This window comes from Lontra canadensis, unplaced genomic scaffold (assembly GCF_010015895.1).
Source record: "Lontra canadensis isolate GAN:19392208 unplaced genomic scaffold, GSC_riverotter_1.0 scaffold214, whole genome shotgun sequence".
Lineage (NCBI taxonomy): Eukaryota > Metazoa > Chordata > Mammalia > Carnivora > Mustelidae > Lontra > Lontra canadensis.
The window spans coordinates 698471-717282 of record NW_022631208.1 but is presented as its reverse complement, the minus strand read 5'-3'; the positions used below and the strand labels follow the sequence as shown (position 1 = coordinate 717282).

Here is an 18812-nt window from a genome sequence, read left to right as displayed (position 1 = left end):
AAGACAAAATTTTAAAAAGGAGAGAAGGAATGGGCCACTTCAGATCAAGAAGCACCATGGACAACAGGAATAAGCAAGAAGGCTCCTAGGTTAAAAATTCACACAGAAGGAATTAGGAGGAGGTAGTGACTTAGCAGAGCCCTATGGAGCCTTAAAAGCTCTAAGTATGGACTCATTCCAAACTGATGACAAACTTCTGTCATCACCAAGAAAGGGGAAGTCCATTAGGTATTTTATACCAAAAAATGCCCAAGAGCTAAATCACTGCCACTGATAGGTTAAAAATACTGTCAACCAAGAAAGAGCATTATTTGTTGATAGTACATAGTATCTACTTACCTTTACCCTTTCAAAAAACAAATTATTAGAATGCAATGTTAATCTTAAAGGATTAAAAACATTACCCACCAAACCTCTGAGGTAGAATTAGTTTAATGAGAAAAGGATTGGCAACCATTATCTCCTTTATTTATTAAAATCATTTCTCTCCCTCCTGGTCAAGTAAAGCAGTGAAATACCACAGCGTACCTTCAGGAGAGCACACCGCAGGAAGTTCAGACAGGATAACTAACGCAGCTGACACCAATCTACTTCCATCTTCCGAGAGCACCTGTGGCTTTGCAGCTTTTACTCCTGGGCTACCTGTCAATTTTGGATTTAGTTCTGGAAGCTGTCTAACTAGAATGCATACACACAATTCCAGTGTTGCAAAAACCAAAGATTTCCCAGGCACAAGTCCTCCTGTGTCCTTTCCCTCTCCAAACTCTGGCAGGGTTTCCTTTTCCGCAGCCCCATCATCAACTAAAAGACAGAAAAAAGAGTGTTGAATAAACATTTCATGTTTGCTTTGCTTTGGGTAGATGGCAATTTAGTCCATTTCTGTTGTAGGTAAAACCTTTAAATGGCTGAAGCCTTGGGTGTTAAAGACTGAAAGATAAAGTTATGGAGGTAAAAGGAGTTGTCTTTATTATGACTACCTATTGCAGTATATCAAAAGAAATCCTTGGTAACCCTCTCAGTTTTAAAATATTGTCTGGTTAACGCCTTGTTAAGAATGTGAACCTGAGGGGCACCTAGGTGGCTCAGTCGACTGGGCGTCTGTCAGCCTTTGGCTCAGGTCATGATCGAGCCCCATGTTGGGCTCCTTGTTCAGAGGAGAACCTGCTTCTGCCACTCCCTCTCTGCTCTCTCTCTCTCTCAAAAATAAATAAAATCTTAAAAAAAGAAAAATGTGAATCTGATAGGTCCAGCTCCAATGCCTACCTTGTACTCTTAAGTACTGATAATGGCAGGCAGAAAGATAAGAACCAAGGTCCCTGATGTTTTTTAAGAAACTGCCATGCCTGTTCAGGACTTCCTGTCTCTGGGGCATCTTTTAGATGACAGAACAAGTCCTTGTGTTTTAAATCCACTTATCAGACTAGGTTTTCTGTTATATGTAGTCAAATGTAATATTAAATGATAAACTCATCAATACCAAATCAGGCTTATAAGTAAGCAATTTAATCACTCTGCAAAACTTAAGTCATTAAAAATTGTCAGTAGTGGGACGCCTGGGTGGCTCAGGAGTTAAATGTCTGCCTTCTGCTCAGGTCATGATCCCAGGGAGCCCGCATCAGGCTTCCTGCTCAGTGGAGAGCCTGCTTCTCCCTCTCCCACTTCCCCTGCTTGTGTTCCCCCTCTCGTTGTGTCTCTTTCTGTCAAATAAATAAAAAAATCTTTAAAAAAAAAAAAAGAGAGAGAAAGAAAAAAATTGTCAGTAGTTATGGGGTACTTGGCTGGCTTCATCGGTGGAGCATAAAACTCCAGATTTCTGGGTTGCAAATTCAAGCCCCAACACTGGGTGTAGAGATTACTTAAAGAAAACTTAAAATTGTCAGTTGTTCTTCCATGTACACTGATAAACACTCATAGCTAAAGTAAGTATTCAACCAGTATAAGGGATTTTTTTCTCCCCTTCCAGGATTTTGTTAAAATTCTAATTTTCCTAAGGAAAACCGAAGCTACTAACAAAATCCAAGCTAACATGTAGAGGTGGATAAAAGGACTTAAATCCATACCTAGAGAGGTTTCATTTGTACTATACACAAAACATTATCAGAACAACATAGACATGTAAGAATACTTTAAAAAAGTAATGCTAATTAATTTGATTATAATAATATGATGAATTTTGTATTATAGGTTAACATTCACCTTCTGCACTTCGTCTTTTCTCCTTGACATGTTCCTGAGCTGCACAGATAATCTGTCTTACCACTTCAAGTGAAGCCAACTGAATAGAAGGTGATTCTCGGGTCAAAATTACTCGATGTAGTACATTCAACAACTCGATGCCCAAGTCCTATCATAGAAAACATTTAGGAGAAACTGTATTGGAAATAACATACTTTCTTTTTAAAAAATACCAATATTAAATGTAATGGAAACATTAAAAAAGAGAATATTAACAAATTGATCACAAAAGTTAAAGGTGTAGGTACAATAATGTTGGGAACACTTGTTCTATTTTAAATCGACTCCAGATTGGTTTCTGTCCCTTCTTGCAGGAAATGGTATTATAACAAAAGACTGGTTTCACACAGGTCCTAAAATGGGAAAATGGACAGGGAAACTTCCAAAGCAAGGTGAGAAATCTGGCTAGAAGAATACAAGCACTGTCATGTAGAATTCCAGATCTGTATTGAGGTTTTCTAGTAATAACAAAGAATGATGGAGAAGGAAAACATTAAAAAGTGGTAAGTTAATAAGCATAAAATGGATATCCCTCTAAAGGATAAAATAAACTGGGGTGCCTCAGTGCCTCAGTCAGTTAAGCATCTGCCTTGGGCTCAGGTTATGATCTCAGAGCCTGGGATCGAGCCCCATATCAGGATCCTTGCTCAGTGGGGAGTCTGCTTGTCTCTCTCCCTCTGCCCCTCACCCCACTTGTGTGTGCTCACTCACTTTCTCTCTCAAATAAATGAACTTAAAAATCTTAAAAAAATAAAAGAATAAAATGCACTGGACAAATAGTCTCTCATTTTCTGCTTTTCTAGTGCTTAATCTGGTAGCTTCCTTTCATCTTTGAAAATAACAGAGAAAATCCATCATTATTGTGCTTGTTTTAATATGCCAAATAAACAAGAACAAAATGTTCAGAATTTATTCAAGTATAATTCAAGTCAGGGAAGATGCTCTTTAGTAATTTAAACCTAATAAACAAAAGTGTTAACAGGTTAAATTACAGTCTACCTAGAGAGAAAATCAGTAGTTCTTAGGAAAGAAGTTAAAGGAAATGCCATACTTTCACAGTGATCCTATTATCACAGTCACAACTGGGTCAGATATTAGTGTCTGACTCCACCTATAGGCTAGCCAGTAATTTCTTTAAAGTCCAAGAAGGAGAACTCAACCAACAGGAATACTCTGTAACAGACATAACTACATGAACCAAGTAGATTCTCTCAGGGAAATGGAATAGAAGATACAGATATATACAAAGAACAGGGCGCACTGAAGCAGAAAAATACAAAGAAGGAATTCTACATTTAACTAGTAGCTACTCTTCTGGCCACTTCAATACAGTGCCTTCCCCTCATTGCTGGGAGTTCGACTGAAGAGCTGCTACACTGAGTAGTAGTTAGCACCAGAAATCAGTGTGGCAGAAGCAGACACACAAAGTGGCAGTCAGAGGCATGACTGCTCCTGGGTCTGCATGGTTGCTGACAGCATACCAGTTCTGACAGATCAAGTCATGCAGCAGTTTTGTTTTCTTTTTCTTCTCTGTGTTCATTTTCTGTTTGCTGTAGTAACCTGAACATGTTGTTATTTCTGTTCCTTGAAAACCACAGAAGCCTAACAAAAAAACAAGAAATCACCTGATCACTGCCAATTTTAGATCTGGGCCAAGGAACATCTAGAAGGGCCTGTAATGCATGTAAACAAGCAGTAATGCTTTCCATGGTTGCATCTGAGCGTAAGGAACATAGAAATTCCACACTGATTCCTGTAGAAAACAGAAAAAGAGGCTTCTTTGATATTCTTAGTTTATGAAGTAAGGAATTCATTTTATACTTAGATAAGATATACAAATAAGCTTAGCAAAAAGGTAAAGTAAACCAAATTGCATTTAAGACTAAACTATTAAGTAATAAAGCAAGTCTTTTAGTTGTTTTTATCCACATGTACATAGAGAATAATCTCAAACAGGTTTGAGCACTACTGCACAGGTGCTATGAAATAGTTCAAAAATGCAAAAAATTAGAATAAAATTGTACTAGAGAACTTAATGTGGAGAGTTTTTTATTAAAAAAAAAAAAAAAAAATTTTTTTTTTAAGGAGGACCCATGCAGGGCTTTAACTCATGACCCTGAGATTAAGAATCGCTCTACCAACTGAGCCAGCCAGGTGCCCCAACATGTAGAGTTCTATAACTTTATTCTTACTAAAATTTATTGAGTGATTATCATGGATCAAGCACTGTATCTTTACATATACTATTTCATTTCATTCTCACAATACCTGAGGAAGTAGGTATTTTTTTTAAATATTTTTATTTTTAAGTAATCTTAACATCCAATATGGGGCTCGAACTTAACAACCCTGAGATCAAGAGTCGCATGCTCCATGGTATTATTAACCCTCTTTCTGAGAGGGAGATGAGCACATACAGCTTAAGTTATTTAATTTGCTCAAGCTCAGTTACAATAGTGTACTGAAAGAATTTGAACTGAGGTAGTCATGTTGTACAGCTTATGCTCATAGTAACTGTCATCCTTCATTCTGCAAGTCTGTTTTTAAAAAACTCTTGTCTCAAGGCAAATGGAAACAAAAGTTTAATATACCCAAGGATATAGGAAATGTGGTCATGTCTGGCCTGAGGAGTAATAACAGAAATTCTGTGAACCATAAACCTTACTTAATCATTTATCTTTGTAACGCTTACATTTCATTTAATCAATAATTTCTTCATAGATAATGATCTAATGGGTTGTTTTCCAAGAACTAAGTAAAATATGAAAAACATTTCTTTCATTTATTCTAGAAACTCACTCTATTTTAGAAAGATTTTTCACTTAAAAAAAATGAAATTCCAGGAAAGCCAAGGAATGGGTTAAACTTTGTAACCTAAAAATCTCATCTCCTTGACCTTAAATATTTTCTTGCAATTTTGTACCTTTGAGTATACTTTTCTGAACCTTGCAATCCTTGAGACGCAGGTAAGAGATGGGGGGGGCATGCAGGTGGACCCCATCTTTAGTATATTGGTATTTTTTAATATATAGAGAAAGAAATCTAAAAAATTTATAGACATCACATGAATCTTCAAAAAACTGTGTGGAAGAAACTAGCATTGTCTTGTAATTTCTATAATTTATTCAACATGATGTTGAAGCCAGCTTGTAATGGGATTCCAGAAATCTGCATTTTTGTAAAATGTATGTAAGTTTACTCAGTTATGTCAAGTTTATCACTAACACCTAACAAAGAAAGATGGGCAGTAAGGCATGACTCAAGAAAAACTCTGTAGGGTTAGGAGCTTGTTAGCTCTTTTACTGACCTAAAATAAGATGGAATCTATCAGTGCAGACATCCTCAGGGGACTTTATCGTTGCCCCAGATGATGAACCTTGACACATGGAAGTTGGTGTTACAGGTCTTGAGAGATGAGATGCTCCTTCATCCGGGTCAGCAACAACAAAGCCTGTGCTGGTAAGCCACAATGCTGTAGCATGCAAGATAAGTGCCCAGGAGTTGTAATAATGCAATTTTGCATTTTCACTAGTCTCTGCTGTGTAGAAAGCACCACCTACAAGAAAGCAGAAGCAGTTTCAGGAGGAATAAAAGAGATTAGCTCCAATTACATTTTCTCTCTTCTATGTTACAAGATAACAGACCATTACTATCATCCCGGAAGTTCCTTTAAGGAATTTATGTGATGTGTGTTTGAAACAAATACTGATACCCACTGAGCTACCCAGGTGCCCCCATACCATTAATTCTTATCCCTCCTTCTGTAATCACTTTTCCTCAAGTTAGTGTGACTCACTCCTACAACAGATGTTTGTATTCATAAATAATATACGTTATTTTGTGTTTAAAGGCACCATATTGTATGTAACCTTCTTGAATTTGTTTTTTCACCTAACTTTATGTTTCTAGAGTAACTTAGGTTGATCTGTATGTTATTCACTAGTAGCTGACATACCATGCCATTAAATCAATTTATTTCCATTTTGATGCTACTGAAAGGTATGTTAGACACTCGTATCTCTCTCTGTATAATTCCAGTTAAAATTCTAGTAGAAGTGGACAGACTGACCTGAAATTCATATCAAAGAGGAAAAAAAAGCATTTTGGAATAACATGAATAAAAATGGCTATCCAAATATCCAATCCATAAAATGCAGATTAATAACTGACAACAAAATTAGATACCTATCCCATTCCACACACAAAAAAATCTAGCTAAACTAAGCCCAAACTGTAAAGTATAAAACTGTAATGATTCTAGGTTTTTATGATCTTAAAAAAACAATAAAAAAAACCTTATCACGTATTACACAAAACCATAAACCATAAATGAATGAGTACACTAATTTTAGAAAGATAAAAGTTATAAGCTATAGACTTGGGAGACACACAATCACAAAAGAAGAATACTGGGGCATCTGGGTGGCTCAGTGGGTTAAGCCTCTGCCTTCAGCTCAGGTCATGATCTCAGGGTCCTGGGATCAAGCTCCACATTGGGCTCTCTGCTCAGCGGGAGCCTGCTTCCCCCTCTCTCTCTGCCTGCCTCTCTGCCTACTTGTGATCTCTCTCTTAAATAAATAAAATCTTTTAAACAAAAACCAAAAAAGAATACTAAAATTAGATAAGGGATTAATAAATCAATAAAATCATGACAAATACCAAGTAGAAAATGGACAAGGATTATGAGTAGGTGACTGATTGAAAAAGAAACTTAGCCCATAAACCCAGGAAAAAAGGTCTTCAATCAACAAAATAACAAAATAAAACAATGAAAACCTATTTCATATCCACCTAATGGATAGACATTATTAAGTACAACAACATATAATGGTAGAAAATCTAGTAAAACAGAAACATGCTGTTGGTGGGCATCTAAATTGTTGCAACTGCTTGGAGAACAATTTGGCAGTACCCTGTGAGGTAAGACGTGCATGTCATATTACTAGCAGGTAAACTTCAGGGTATTTACCCTGAAGCAATTCTTACATGCTTGTTCTATAAATGGAAATTACTTGCGAAAGGGTAAATATTGAAAAGTTACTGATTGTCACTCTAGGAATTACGTACATATTTTACAATTTCTTACCTTCAACAGGAAGTTGGGAAGCAAATTCTGAAGGCAACGTTAAGAGAGCAAAATCCTGAAGCGCAGCAAGCCAGAGCCTACTCAGTGTGCCCAGGTCTGTGTGGACTAAGTCAAGCAGTCCATCTGATGAATAGGACTCATTGCTGACACAGTCTTCTGAATAAGTGGTAGTCTTCAAAGCTTGTCTGTGGCTTTTATGTCTTCCTACAGCAATTATGTAGACCTGTTACAGGGTTAATTTGTAAATAGGAAGATCTTGTACCCATTAATAAGGTGCTATATTTTTATCTTGCTGAGGAGATAGACTTCACCTTTAAGCATGATGGACTCCAAATGCACTCTGATACCAGGAAGGTTACATACCCATGTAATCACACAGACAAACTGGGGCAGACAAACATAATGCATAATGAGATGCATTATGGAGAATACATACTTGACAAATATGCTGCCATTCTGCACTTTTATATCCCTTGACAGCAATAACTACATGATCACAACATTCTTCTCAATAAGCTTAGCTATAGCCTTATAATCCACCTCACCATATGGCTTCAGGTGCCCACTTCTGAACTGCAGTAAGCTGAAATATGGAAAATATTTTCTTTCCAAGTTACTACCAAATCACTACAAAACGTTTACATAAACAGACTGAACATGGACTATTTATAGGACTATAGCATGTGAAAGTATTCAACACAGGATATAGCATGTACTACCCCTCTATCTACAACTCTAAAATCCAAAAAACACTGAGAAGTAATTATAATCTGTTGGCAAACTTGACTGAATTTATATGAGGCCTTTTATAGTCTCTATTCAACATAGTGTGAATATTCAAACGTTTTACTACAGATATATTAATTACAGATTCTACAGTATTGCTGCAATTTCCTGGAGGGATACCTGGAATATGCACTGTATTACCTTTTTTTTTTTTTTTTTTAATAAGAGATTTTATTCATTCATTTGACAGAGAGACAGCGAGAGAGGGACCACAACCAGGGGAAGTGGGAGAGGGAGAAGCAGGCTTCCCGCTGAGCCTGGAGCCAGATGCAGAGCTCAATCCCAGGACTCTGAGATTACGACCTGAGTCAAAGGCAGATGCCTAACGACTAAGCCACCCAGGCACCCTGAATATGTACTGTATTACTTTTAAAAAATTCTCCAAATTCTGAATTCCAAACAAATCTGGCTCTAAGGATTTTTAGATAGCAGATTATGGACCTCAATTACACATAACCTGTTGGTCAGTCTTTTTTTTTTTTTTTTAAGATTTTATTTATTTATTTGACCGAAAGAGATCCCAAGTAGGCAGAGAGGCAGGCAGAGAGAGGAGGAAGCAGGCTCCCCGCTAAGCAGAGAGCCCGATGAGGGGCTCAATCCCAGGACCCTGAGATGATGACCTGAGCGGCAGGCAGAGGCTTTAACCCACTGAGCCACCGAGGTACCCCCCTATTGGTCAGTCTTAAGGAAGAACCCAGAGATTCAAATGAAAAGAACACTATATAAGTAGAGAATTATTTACAAAATTGGTTACAGAGATTAGAAAATTTGCTTACTCTACTAAAAGCAAATGTTTAAAAGCATACGAAGTTGACTACTGAAGATCATTAGTTACAGCTATTAAATCTAGGCAGAACTACTTCCTTTTTTTTTTTTAAGATTCTATTTATTTGAGAGAGAGAGAGAAAATGAAAATGAGAGAGAGAGAGGAAGCACATGCGTGCGCGTGCATGAGAAGGGGGAGGGTCAGTGGGAGAAGCAGACTCGCCGCCAAGCAGGGAGCCGGATTCGGGACTCGATCCTGGGACTCCAGGATCATGACTCGAGCAAAAGGCAGTCACTTAACCAACTGAGCCACCCAGGTGCCTCAAGAACTACTTCCTAACCAAGGTTGGTCAAATCCAAGTAATGGCAAAAATAGACTCTAATCTTCAGGTTTTAATTTGCTTTAATGGAGGAAATGCTTTCTTACATATTGGTTAGTTTTCTCAGTTGCAATTTGAGACTATATATCTTTATTAAAATGATACATGAACTGAGGGTGGCCAAGTGTGGGAACTGTCAAAGCCCCAAAGTGGGTATATATGAATGCATTATATTATTCTACTTTCATATATGTTTACATTCTCAAAGTAAACTTTTCCTGATTAGAAAAGTAGATAAAGTTAATAATTTCCCTATAATATTTCATTAATTTTGGAAAAGAAAATAACTATTATTTAACATTCAAAAGCCATCCTATGAAAGAACGCTGGAAAAAACACTCAAGTATGTATACAGAATTGATAGAACATACAAGCAAACCCACATTTCCAAAATTCAGATTTCAATAAAAGTTGATTTCTGGTTAGTCTCTCTGGCTCATGGCTGCCCCTGCTTAAAGTAGCGCATAACAGACAGAAAAGAATATTATAGAATGCTTGGCTTAAAAAAATAAAAAAAAAATAAAAAAAAATCAGAGGGCACTTGGGTGGCTCAGTGGGTTAAGCGGCTGCCTTCGGCTCAGGTCATGATCCTAGGGTCCTGGGATCGAGCCCCACATTGGGCTCCCTGCTCAGTGGAGAACACGTTTTTCCCTCTCCCTCTACCTGCTGCTCGGCCTACTTGTGCTTTCTCTCTCTATCAAATAAATAAATAAATAAAATCTTAAAAAAAAAAAATCAATGAGCCTACAAAGAAATCTCACATTGCAAGTCTTTTTGTTAACCTTAAAAACATACTTAGTTGTGTTTTAAGTAGTTAATTCAGCTTATAGCCTATGGTATTTATTAACAACTTCTAAAATTCCAGTTAGGGCGCCTGGGTGGCTCAATGGGTTAAAGCCTCTGCCTTTGGCTCCGGTCATGATCCCAGGATCCTGGGATGGAGCCCCGAATCAGGCTCTGCTCGGCGGAGGAGCCTGCTTCCTCCTCTTCTCTCTGCCTGCCTCTCTGCCTACTTGTGATCTCTGTCAAATAAATAAATAAAATCTTAAAAATAAAATAAAATAAAATAAAGTAAAATAAAATTCCAGTTAATGGAGAAGCACTAACCTCTGCCCAGGCTTTCAGCACGGCTAAGATCTCCATAGTAGAAGCACTTTCATTATATAAGTGACTCAGAGCCTCTTTTCCAGCCTGTATTTTTGTTAATGATGAAACAAGCAACTGATGGACTCTCCGGAGATCATTAAGGTCACTGACAACTCCACTTGCTATCCAAGCACTGCAAACCTGGTTTTTAAGAACATCAAAAGTTACATCTAAAAATTATAGATACCTCCCCTTTGTGAGCTCAGCAGAGCTAACCATATCTCAGGAATCTAGATACTGAAATCATCTTCTTCTCAGGAAACCCAATAGATGCGCTGATAATGCCAGTCAAAAGCCAGCATTTCAAAAGGTAATGAAGTCTGCGGTTGAGCAAGGAAACCAGTGCTACTAAGTATAAAAATCAAAGAGTTTCAGATTTTATTAATATGGAGAAATGAAGCCATGAAAGGTACCACTTTCATAAATGTTCAGATTAATATTTGAATTAAATCTTCAATCTTATTTCATATTACTATTTTAAAAGCAGAGACTGTATGGTTAATTAGACTGTTGAAAGATAAAGAACTTAACATTTAAAACCCCAATGAAGATTTTATTTTGAAAATAAGATACTGAAAGTATTTTAAAACAAAGCATCATTAATAATTCTCCAAAGCAAACAGTTTGCTAAATTATCAGAGGCTGTTTGGTTTTCTTGGATGTCACAGTATTTCTTTTTCTAGAGAAAATTAATTTCTCCTCTTCCTCTATTTATTCAGTTCCTGTCTCATTTCACAAGATTTTAATGTCTTAAAGCAAGAACACAAATAATGAAGTGATAATAAATCAGAGATTCAGCACATTTATTTATTTATTTGAGAGAGAGAGCAAGAGAGAGTGCATGGGGGCGGGGAGAGGGAGAGAGAGTCTTAAGCAGACTCCACGCTGAGTGCAGCGGCTAAAGTGTGGCTCAGTCTCATGACCCTGAAATCATGACTGGAGCCAAAACCAACAGCTGGATGCTTAACAAACTGTTCCACCCAGGTCCCTTAGGTATAACATTTAATACAGTTCTTTGAATATTCAAGGTACCAAACATATCCTAGATACAAGTGAATAAAATAAAGTTGAAAGAACAACTAAATTTAGTTTATTTCATTATAAATTGAATTATAAATAATTCAATTTAAGCCAGTTCTGCTTTTAATTTTTGCAGGTCATTTAGGGTTGGATATTGAGTGCCTGACAATCAATCCTAAAAAAGTAACTTTAAAATTATCTATTATAGTGGCTCTTATGGGCATCTGGGTGGCTCAGTGGGTTAAGCTTCTGACTTGGGTTCAGGTCATGATCTCAGTGTCCTGAGATTGACCCCATGTAGGGTTCACCACTAAGTGGGGAGTCTGCTTCTCCCTCTCCCTCTGCCCTCCCATCCCCCTGCTCATGATCACTTGTGTTCTTTCTCTCAAATAAATAAAATCTTTAAAAATGAAACAATTATATATTATAATGGCTTAGATACATGAAAAAATGCTCAGTCTTACTTGAAACATAAATCTAAAACTAAACTATTCGAAGATCCCCTTTTCATCCCATCATATAGACAAATACCTAAAAGTTTGACAACTTACAGTGTTAAGACTGTGGGACAACAGGTATTTGCATACAATGCTGGGAGGAGTTAAAATTGATAAACCCCAACAATATATTCTTTAAACCAGAAATTCAATCTTGCAGAATTTACCTCACAGATACACTTGTACCCAGTAAAGTGACCTGTACGGAAAGTCACTTACTGCAGCAATATTTGTAATAGCAAAAGATAAAAAAACCCATACATCCATCACTGGTTAAATAAATTATGACATATCCAACAATAGATTACCATGTAGCTACATGAAAGGAAGGGAAAATTTCTCTAAATTTAAAAAATAAAGGAAAAGGAGCAGCTGAGATTAATGGTTAGACAACTATAATGTAGAACTCCTGGTATCAAATATTAACTGAAGAACTGCCTCCTAAGAAAGGGTTTTACTTTTTAAACTTTAATTAATTAATAAAGATTTTATTTATTAGAGAGAGAGAAAGATTGAGCAAACAAGTGGGAAGAGGGGCAGAGGGAGATGCAGACTCCCTGTGGAGCAGGGAACCCCACCCAGCACTTGATCTCAGGACCCTGGGATCATGACCTGAGCTGAAGGCAGATACTTAAACGACTGAGCCACCCAGGCATCCAATCTTTGTCTTTTTAACCATTTACCTGACATGCTTTGGCAGTGATATCAGGTGGCGTCTCCGAAGTGAAGGCTGGCCTAAGTGCCGCTCCTACCTGGCAATAAATGATATGAAATATCAAGCATCAGTAAGAAAGTTAGCACAAGCTCTTTCTCTTTTGAGTATTATTTTAAAATTATTTGTTTATAATAGGTATTCCAGATACCTGTGTTTCTGCCTGTTCAATGTATCTTCTTTTAGATAGGAGCACCTCATTTTTCCTTTGGAGAACCTTCTCTTTCACCCACTTTTTGCCCATGTTGTTGTTACAGAGCTGAGAGCACTGCCTGACTCCAGGGACCCAAGGTCTCCTCAAGATGTCTGCTGGGAGTACCAGCATAGAAGCACCATCTCTTTTTAAGACTGGGTGCTAAGAGCCATCTTGATAATAGAGAGAGCAAACTCGAAAATAAAGCCAATGTAGAAGAAAGCAGAACCAACTGAAATTCTTTTTTTTTAAGTTTTTTTTTTTTTTTTTAATTTATTTGACAGACAGAGATCCCAAGTAGTCAGAGAGGCAGACAGAGAGAAGAGGAGGAAGCAGGCTCCCTGCAAAGCAGAGAGCCCGCTGCAGGGGCTCGATCCCAGGACCCTGGGATCATGACCTGAGCCGAAGACAGAGGCTTAACCCACTGAGCCACCCAGGTGCCCCACAACTGAGATTCTTGAAAACAACTCTCCTTTTCAGCTTAAGTGAGCTGTAATCATATTTCTATCATTTGCAATTTTTTTAAAGCAAGTTCTACACCCAATGTAGGGCTTGAACTCAACCCTGAGATCAAGAGGCTCATGCTTTCCTGGCTGAGTCAGGCAGGCACCCCTCATTTGCAATTTTATGAGGGCTACAAATATAAGAGAGCTGCCCTTAAGCTGGATTGTAATATTTCATTCTAATATGGTAGTTCTACGTAACTCCTATTCCTTCCTTTTGTTTTCTCCCAGAGCATACATGAGCATTTCCCGCTAGGAAAATCTGATGGAGAAAGCTAACTAACCGGTGAACTCCTCCTGTCTCCTTAACTGCTAACTGACAGAAGCTGCCTCTGTATCGTAAGGAGAGGTAGGAAAGGATGAATGATGCTGGTGGATTACATGTGATGATTCTGTTATCGTCCTTGTTCTTTCTACATTGCTCAATGTGCCAGTGAAACATCAGTTAAAAAGATTACAGAATCAGTAATAGGAGCCTGAATTCTTTTCTAAGCTGAGAAAAAAAGAAAGGTTACATTTATTCTAGGAGTGATGATTTTAAGATAAAACATGCACACAGCCTAAATGGAATATTAAGTAATGATTTTGTGTTATCTTAATATTCAGATATCTTATAAAGATTTTAATTAGCAATGTTCTTTATCCCCCAAATTACCAAGAAGGTTTTAATTATTAACCTGTAACGTTACAAAGGACCTGTTTTATGTACCACTTTGTTTTTACTTAAGATTTCTTCTTCAAACATAATTTTCTATAAACTGATTATACGGGTGATATATTAGCAGACACATATACTCATTTACATTTTAAAAAGTAACATGCCAGTTAGTTCCACAGACTTTTATCCCAGGTGTTCTTTTTTGTTTTGTTTTGTTTTAATCCCAGGTGTTTAAAAATAAAATTCTCTAACAGGAAGTGCTTACATTGGCTTGATACTGTTCCAGAATCACATGACCTGGAAACTCTGGTTCTGGAATAGATGCAAATCGCCGAATAACAACTAACAGTGTTTCAAGGCCAGAAAGACGGAGCTGGTCACTGTGATCCGTGGCAGCCATAAAGGCCATGCGAATTAGGTCAGCAAGATGTAGCACCAAAAAGTCATCTACAAGATTAAACAAATCTAATCAAGAAAAAGCATACATTGAAACTAAGATTTATATTAAGTGATCATTTCTTTTCCTTATAATTTCAGATTTTTCTAGACTTTCTTAAATACCTCTGATTTGATTTACTATTTTGCTGTACTGTTTGTTACATACAGACTTCAAAGCTGGATTTGCTGCACTACTGCAAATGATCACACACAAAAACTCCCAAGGCAAACAATTATGCAGCTTTAAAAAACCAGAGACAAAATTAGCATCCTTTAAAAGAGTGCTAACAGTACCTTCAATAAAAACTTTTTTCAGACTTTCTGATAAAAGCATGTTGGAAGGTATTTAGGAAACTTTGGATTTTGATGAATTAGGCAGTAATTAAACAGCATAACAGTAATTATGTCAAGTTGAAGCTGAAAAGACTTAAATGTTCCTTTTGCAAAACATAGTTTTATGTGGTTCTTTATATGGACTAGATTATATTATTTCTGTATGTCTTAGCACACATACAAATGATAGGAATATAAAAAATATTTGTAGCTATAAAATTATAAATGAGAATTCCTTTCATTCCTACAATTCATTTTTTGGTATAATAATTCTACTGGGGAGAGACATAGGACAATCACTTAACAATATTCCAACAATAAAATGTTCAGGGGTACAACTAGCCTTTACTTAAAATAAACCTGGGACTAGTTTTAATAAGAATGTTATAGATCACAATGAAGAAACCAACTCATCTTAGTGCAACTTACAATTTTAATTGGGAAGAAAGGAATCAGTAAGAATCTATGATATACTAATTTTTTGCCTATCAGTATCTAGAATGGTGCTTATCACAAATAATGAGACTCAATAAACACCTGCTTGAAAAATCATTAAAACAGATACCTAATTCATACTCCCTAATTCATACTCCTAATTCATACATACTGCAATAGCAACATTTTGCTATATAATTTTTTTGTTTGGTAAAAAAATATATCTATAGCATTTAGATACATGCACTGTGTCTTTGAACATAATGTGCTTAAGTAAATTTTGAAAATTAGACATCAAGCCATAGTATGTACACATACTCCCTTTTGATACAAACAATAAAACTCAAGAATAAAAGGTCAAATGGCCTTGCAAGCAGGTTTACTTTACATTGTGATAGGCTCTAATGTTTTCTGGGTAATATTCACAAAACTAAAATAATCTATAAGCAAAAATACTATGAATTGTGATTATGCATGTACTACTCAAGAACATGATTATTTTCTATAAATTTAAGTCATGCACAAGTCAACTAAACAAATGTGAATGACAATTTAAGAAGCTAAATCACTGAAATGTGTATAAACATTAAAACTATGGTAGCTTTATAGCTTATACAAATATTATAGTCAAATTTCATAACTGATTTGGAAGAATGCAAACTAATTTCTAGTTTTATTTCTTAAATTAATATTAAAAACATAAGCAGCATTTCTATGGATATCCTTTGGTCTTTTCATTTTTATGCTACTTACTTCTTGAATCCCTTTTTCTCATTTCTTGTGCTAAAGCAATGTCAAAATGTGCGCTGTGTGCATTCTCACACTGGCTAATTATCCTACAGACACATTCGGCAGCAAAGACTCTAGTAGCCCAATGGGGATTGGTAAATGGATATGATTTGTCATCATTTCTGGTGGTCAGAACTGAGGCATCATCCCCTTTATCTCCTTCTTCTTCTTGCATTGTATCCACACAAGTTACAGCTGTAAAATCTTTTACCAAGGGAGAATACATGTAATTAAAATCAGATGTAAGATACATTTATAAAGGAACACAAATGACTTCAAATTCACACTAGAATTGTTGATCAATCATACATTTTTAACAATGTAAAATAATCACGTAAAATGTAAAATGATCACATCTAATACCTATAGACAACAGCGGTATTTAAAGAAATGCTCTAAGAAATGTTCCAGGTCAAAATGACAAAGTTGTTCAATTATAGTCACAGTGAAAAACCAAACATGATACTACAGACAGGATATTAAATACTAGGACAATTATCAGTCTGTTGTATGAGAGAGTTATGCTTAAGGAAGCTCAACACTCTCTGGTATGGAGCATGGTGGACTACACTAGGGAGGCTGTTTTAACACTAGGATCTTGAACAGATTTAAGGTTCCCGAACCCATTTGAAAATGTCTGAAAATATTTTTCTTAGGATAGACCCATTGCTGTCATTTATAGTCTCATATTATTATAATGGCCAGAGCCTGTGAGGAATGAGTCATTATTATTCTTTTCTTAAAGAGAGTGAGAGAGAGAGAGTGTGTGCGTGTACACATGCGAGCATGGGGGAGGGACAGAAGGAAAGAGAGAATCCCAAGCAGGCTCCATGCTCAGTCAGCAGCGCAGAATCCAACGCAGGGCTGTATCTCAGGACCCTGAGATTCATGAACTGAACTGAAATCAAAAGTTGGATGCTCAACACACTGAGCTGTCCAGGTGCCCCATTTCCTATTTATTTTAACTGTTAACTTATTTTTTTTAAAAGATTTTATTTATTTATTTGACAGAGAGAGGTCACAAATAAGCAGAGAGGCAGGCGGAGAGAGAGAGGAGGAAGCAGGCTAGGCTCCCCACTGAGCAGAGAACCTGATGTGGGGCTCCATCCCAAGACCCTGAGATCATGACCTGAACCGAAGGCAGAGGCTTTAACCCACTGAGCCACCCAGGTGCCCCTTAACTGTTAACTTATTAACCCTGTTTAGCTTGACTTAAAATGGAACTAATGCTTAAAAGAGCAACATTTTTTTCCTTAAATTATCTTGTATGTCAACATATTTTGAATGTGTTAGAGCAAAGATGTCACAAAATTATGGCAAAATCTTAAGACTAAGTAAGCCAACAAAGCCTGAAAAGCAAGTTTTTCTAAGAAGGGACGCAGCCAAACTACAAAGGATAAAGAACAAATGCTGAAATAAAATTGAGCAAGTAAGCTCAAGGAGTATGAATGTAAAAAAAAAAAAAAAAGGTGAGACACCAGAAAAGTGTAATCAACCTATCTATCAAAGCACATACAGAGCACCTGGGTGGCCCAGTGGGTTAAGCCTCTGCCTTCAGCTCAGGTCATGGTCTCAGGGTCCTGGAATCGAGCCCCACATCAGGCTCTCTGCTCAGCGGGGAGCCTGCTTCCCCCTCTCTCTTTCTGCCTACTTGTGATCTCTGTCAAATAAATAAATAAAATCTTAAAAAAAAAAAAAAGCACATACAGATTTTCTCTCAAAGGAGAAGTCCTTGTAAGTTCTCAAGTAGTGGGGATGGAAAACAGGCAGAGCATAGTACTTAAAAGAGCAGATATAAATCACTGGAAGGTAATAGGACCAAGGTAGACAGTGAAGAATGTTAAAAAAAAAAAAAATTCTTTTTTAAATATCTTTTCTCCTTTCACATAATTCAGACAACACATTAACTTATGAGGCTTGAGTAACTGAGTTTAAGAGCTACTGAAATACAAAGCTGGATTTTATTATTTCACTTTAAAGATTTTATTTATTTATTTGACAAAAAGAGAGAGAAAATGAGCAGGGAGAGGAACAGAGGAAAGGATCAAGAAAAGTGTGCTGAGCACGGAGCCTAATGCAAGGTTTGATCTCACAACCCTGAGATCATGACTTGAACAGAAATCAAGAGTGGGACACTTAACTGACTGAACCATGCACGCATTCTGGAAGCTGGATTTTAAAGTCATGCGGGGAAAGGTCTGAATCCAACTGTGTGTGTCTTTGGGTCAATTACCTAACCTTTCCAAGTCTTGTTTTCTCTTGTGTGAAATAGAATAATACTTCCTACTCGTTGGCTAAAGGATTAAATCAGACAAAGAATGTATAGCACCTGGAACAGAACTGATTTGTCTCCTTTATCTCATTTATCTTCTTACTCCACAGATAAAAATTTGAAAGATTCTAATATACTTTCTCACTAACAATTATCTTATACTGAGAAAGAAAATAGGAAAATAACACTGTTTTCTAACCCTGTTTGAAATTAGCATTATTGAGTGTATAGAAACTCGCTTGCTCAAAATGTTGCAAATTCTGATAATTTTTCTATTAAGCTGATTTGATGCAGTCCTTCAAATATTATATGTATGGGGGCACCTGGGTGGCTCAGTTGGTTAAGCATCTGCCTTCAGCTCAGGTCATGATCTTGGGGTCCTGGGATTGAGCCCCACATGGGGCTCCTTCTCCCTCTGCGACTCCCCCTGCTTATTGCTCTGTCAAATAAATAAGATCTTTAAGAAAAACTGTACATATGAAAACAAATGATGGGGCTACTCCAAGTCATGACATCACTTTCATAGTATAAACAACTGCTTTTTAGTTTGTTTTATACAGGGAA

The 18812-nt window shown here is 36.8% G+C and overlaps 1 protein-coding gene across 8 annotated transcripts in view; it reads right to left on the bottom strand.

The window, feature by feature from the left end:
• Positions 1-18812, bottom strand: part of HEATR5A (HEAT repeat containing 5A) — a 94326-nt gene that overhangs the window by 16469 nt on the left and 59045 nt on the right. For 7 of the 8 annotated variants that reach the window (XM_032848903.1, XM_032848905.1, XM_032848906.1 and 4 more), the window contains 9 exons: positions 15941-16180; positions 14247-14428; positions 12599-12667; positions 10360-10539; positions 7322-7544; positions 5543-5791; positions 3861-3988; positions 2197-2344; positions 529-801 (listed from right to left, as the gene is read on the bottom strand). In XM_032848903.1, the coding sequence (XP_032704794.1) occupies positions 529-801; positions 2197-2344; positions 3861-3988; positions 5543-5791; positions 7322-7544; positions 10360-10539; positions 12599-12667; positions 14247-14428; positions 15941-16180 (1692 nt within the window). The remainder of the gene's footprint in view (positions 1-528; positions 802-2196; positions 2345-3860; positions 3989-5542; positions 5792-7321; positions 7545-10359; positions 10540-12598; positions 12668-14246; positions 14429-15940; positions 16181-18812) is intronic. The other variant, XM_032848910.1, reaches the window with a different exon arrangement.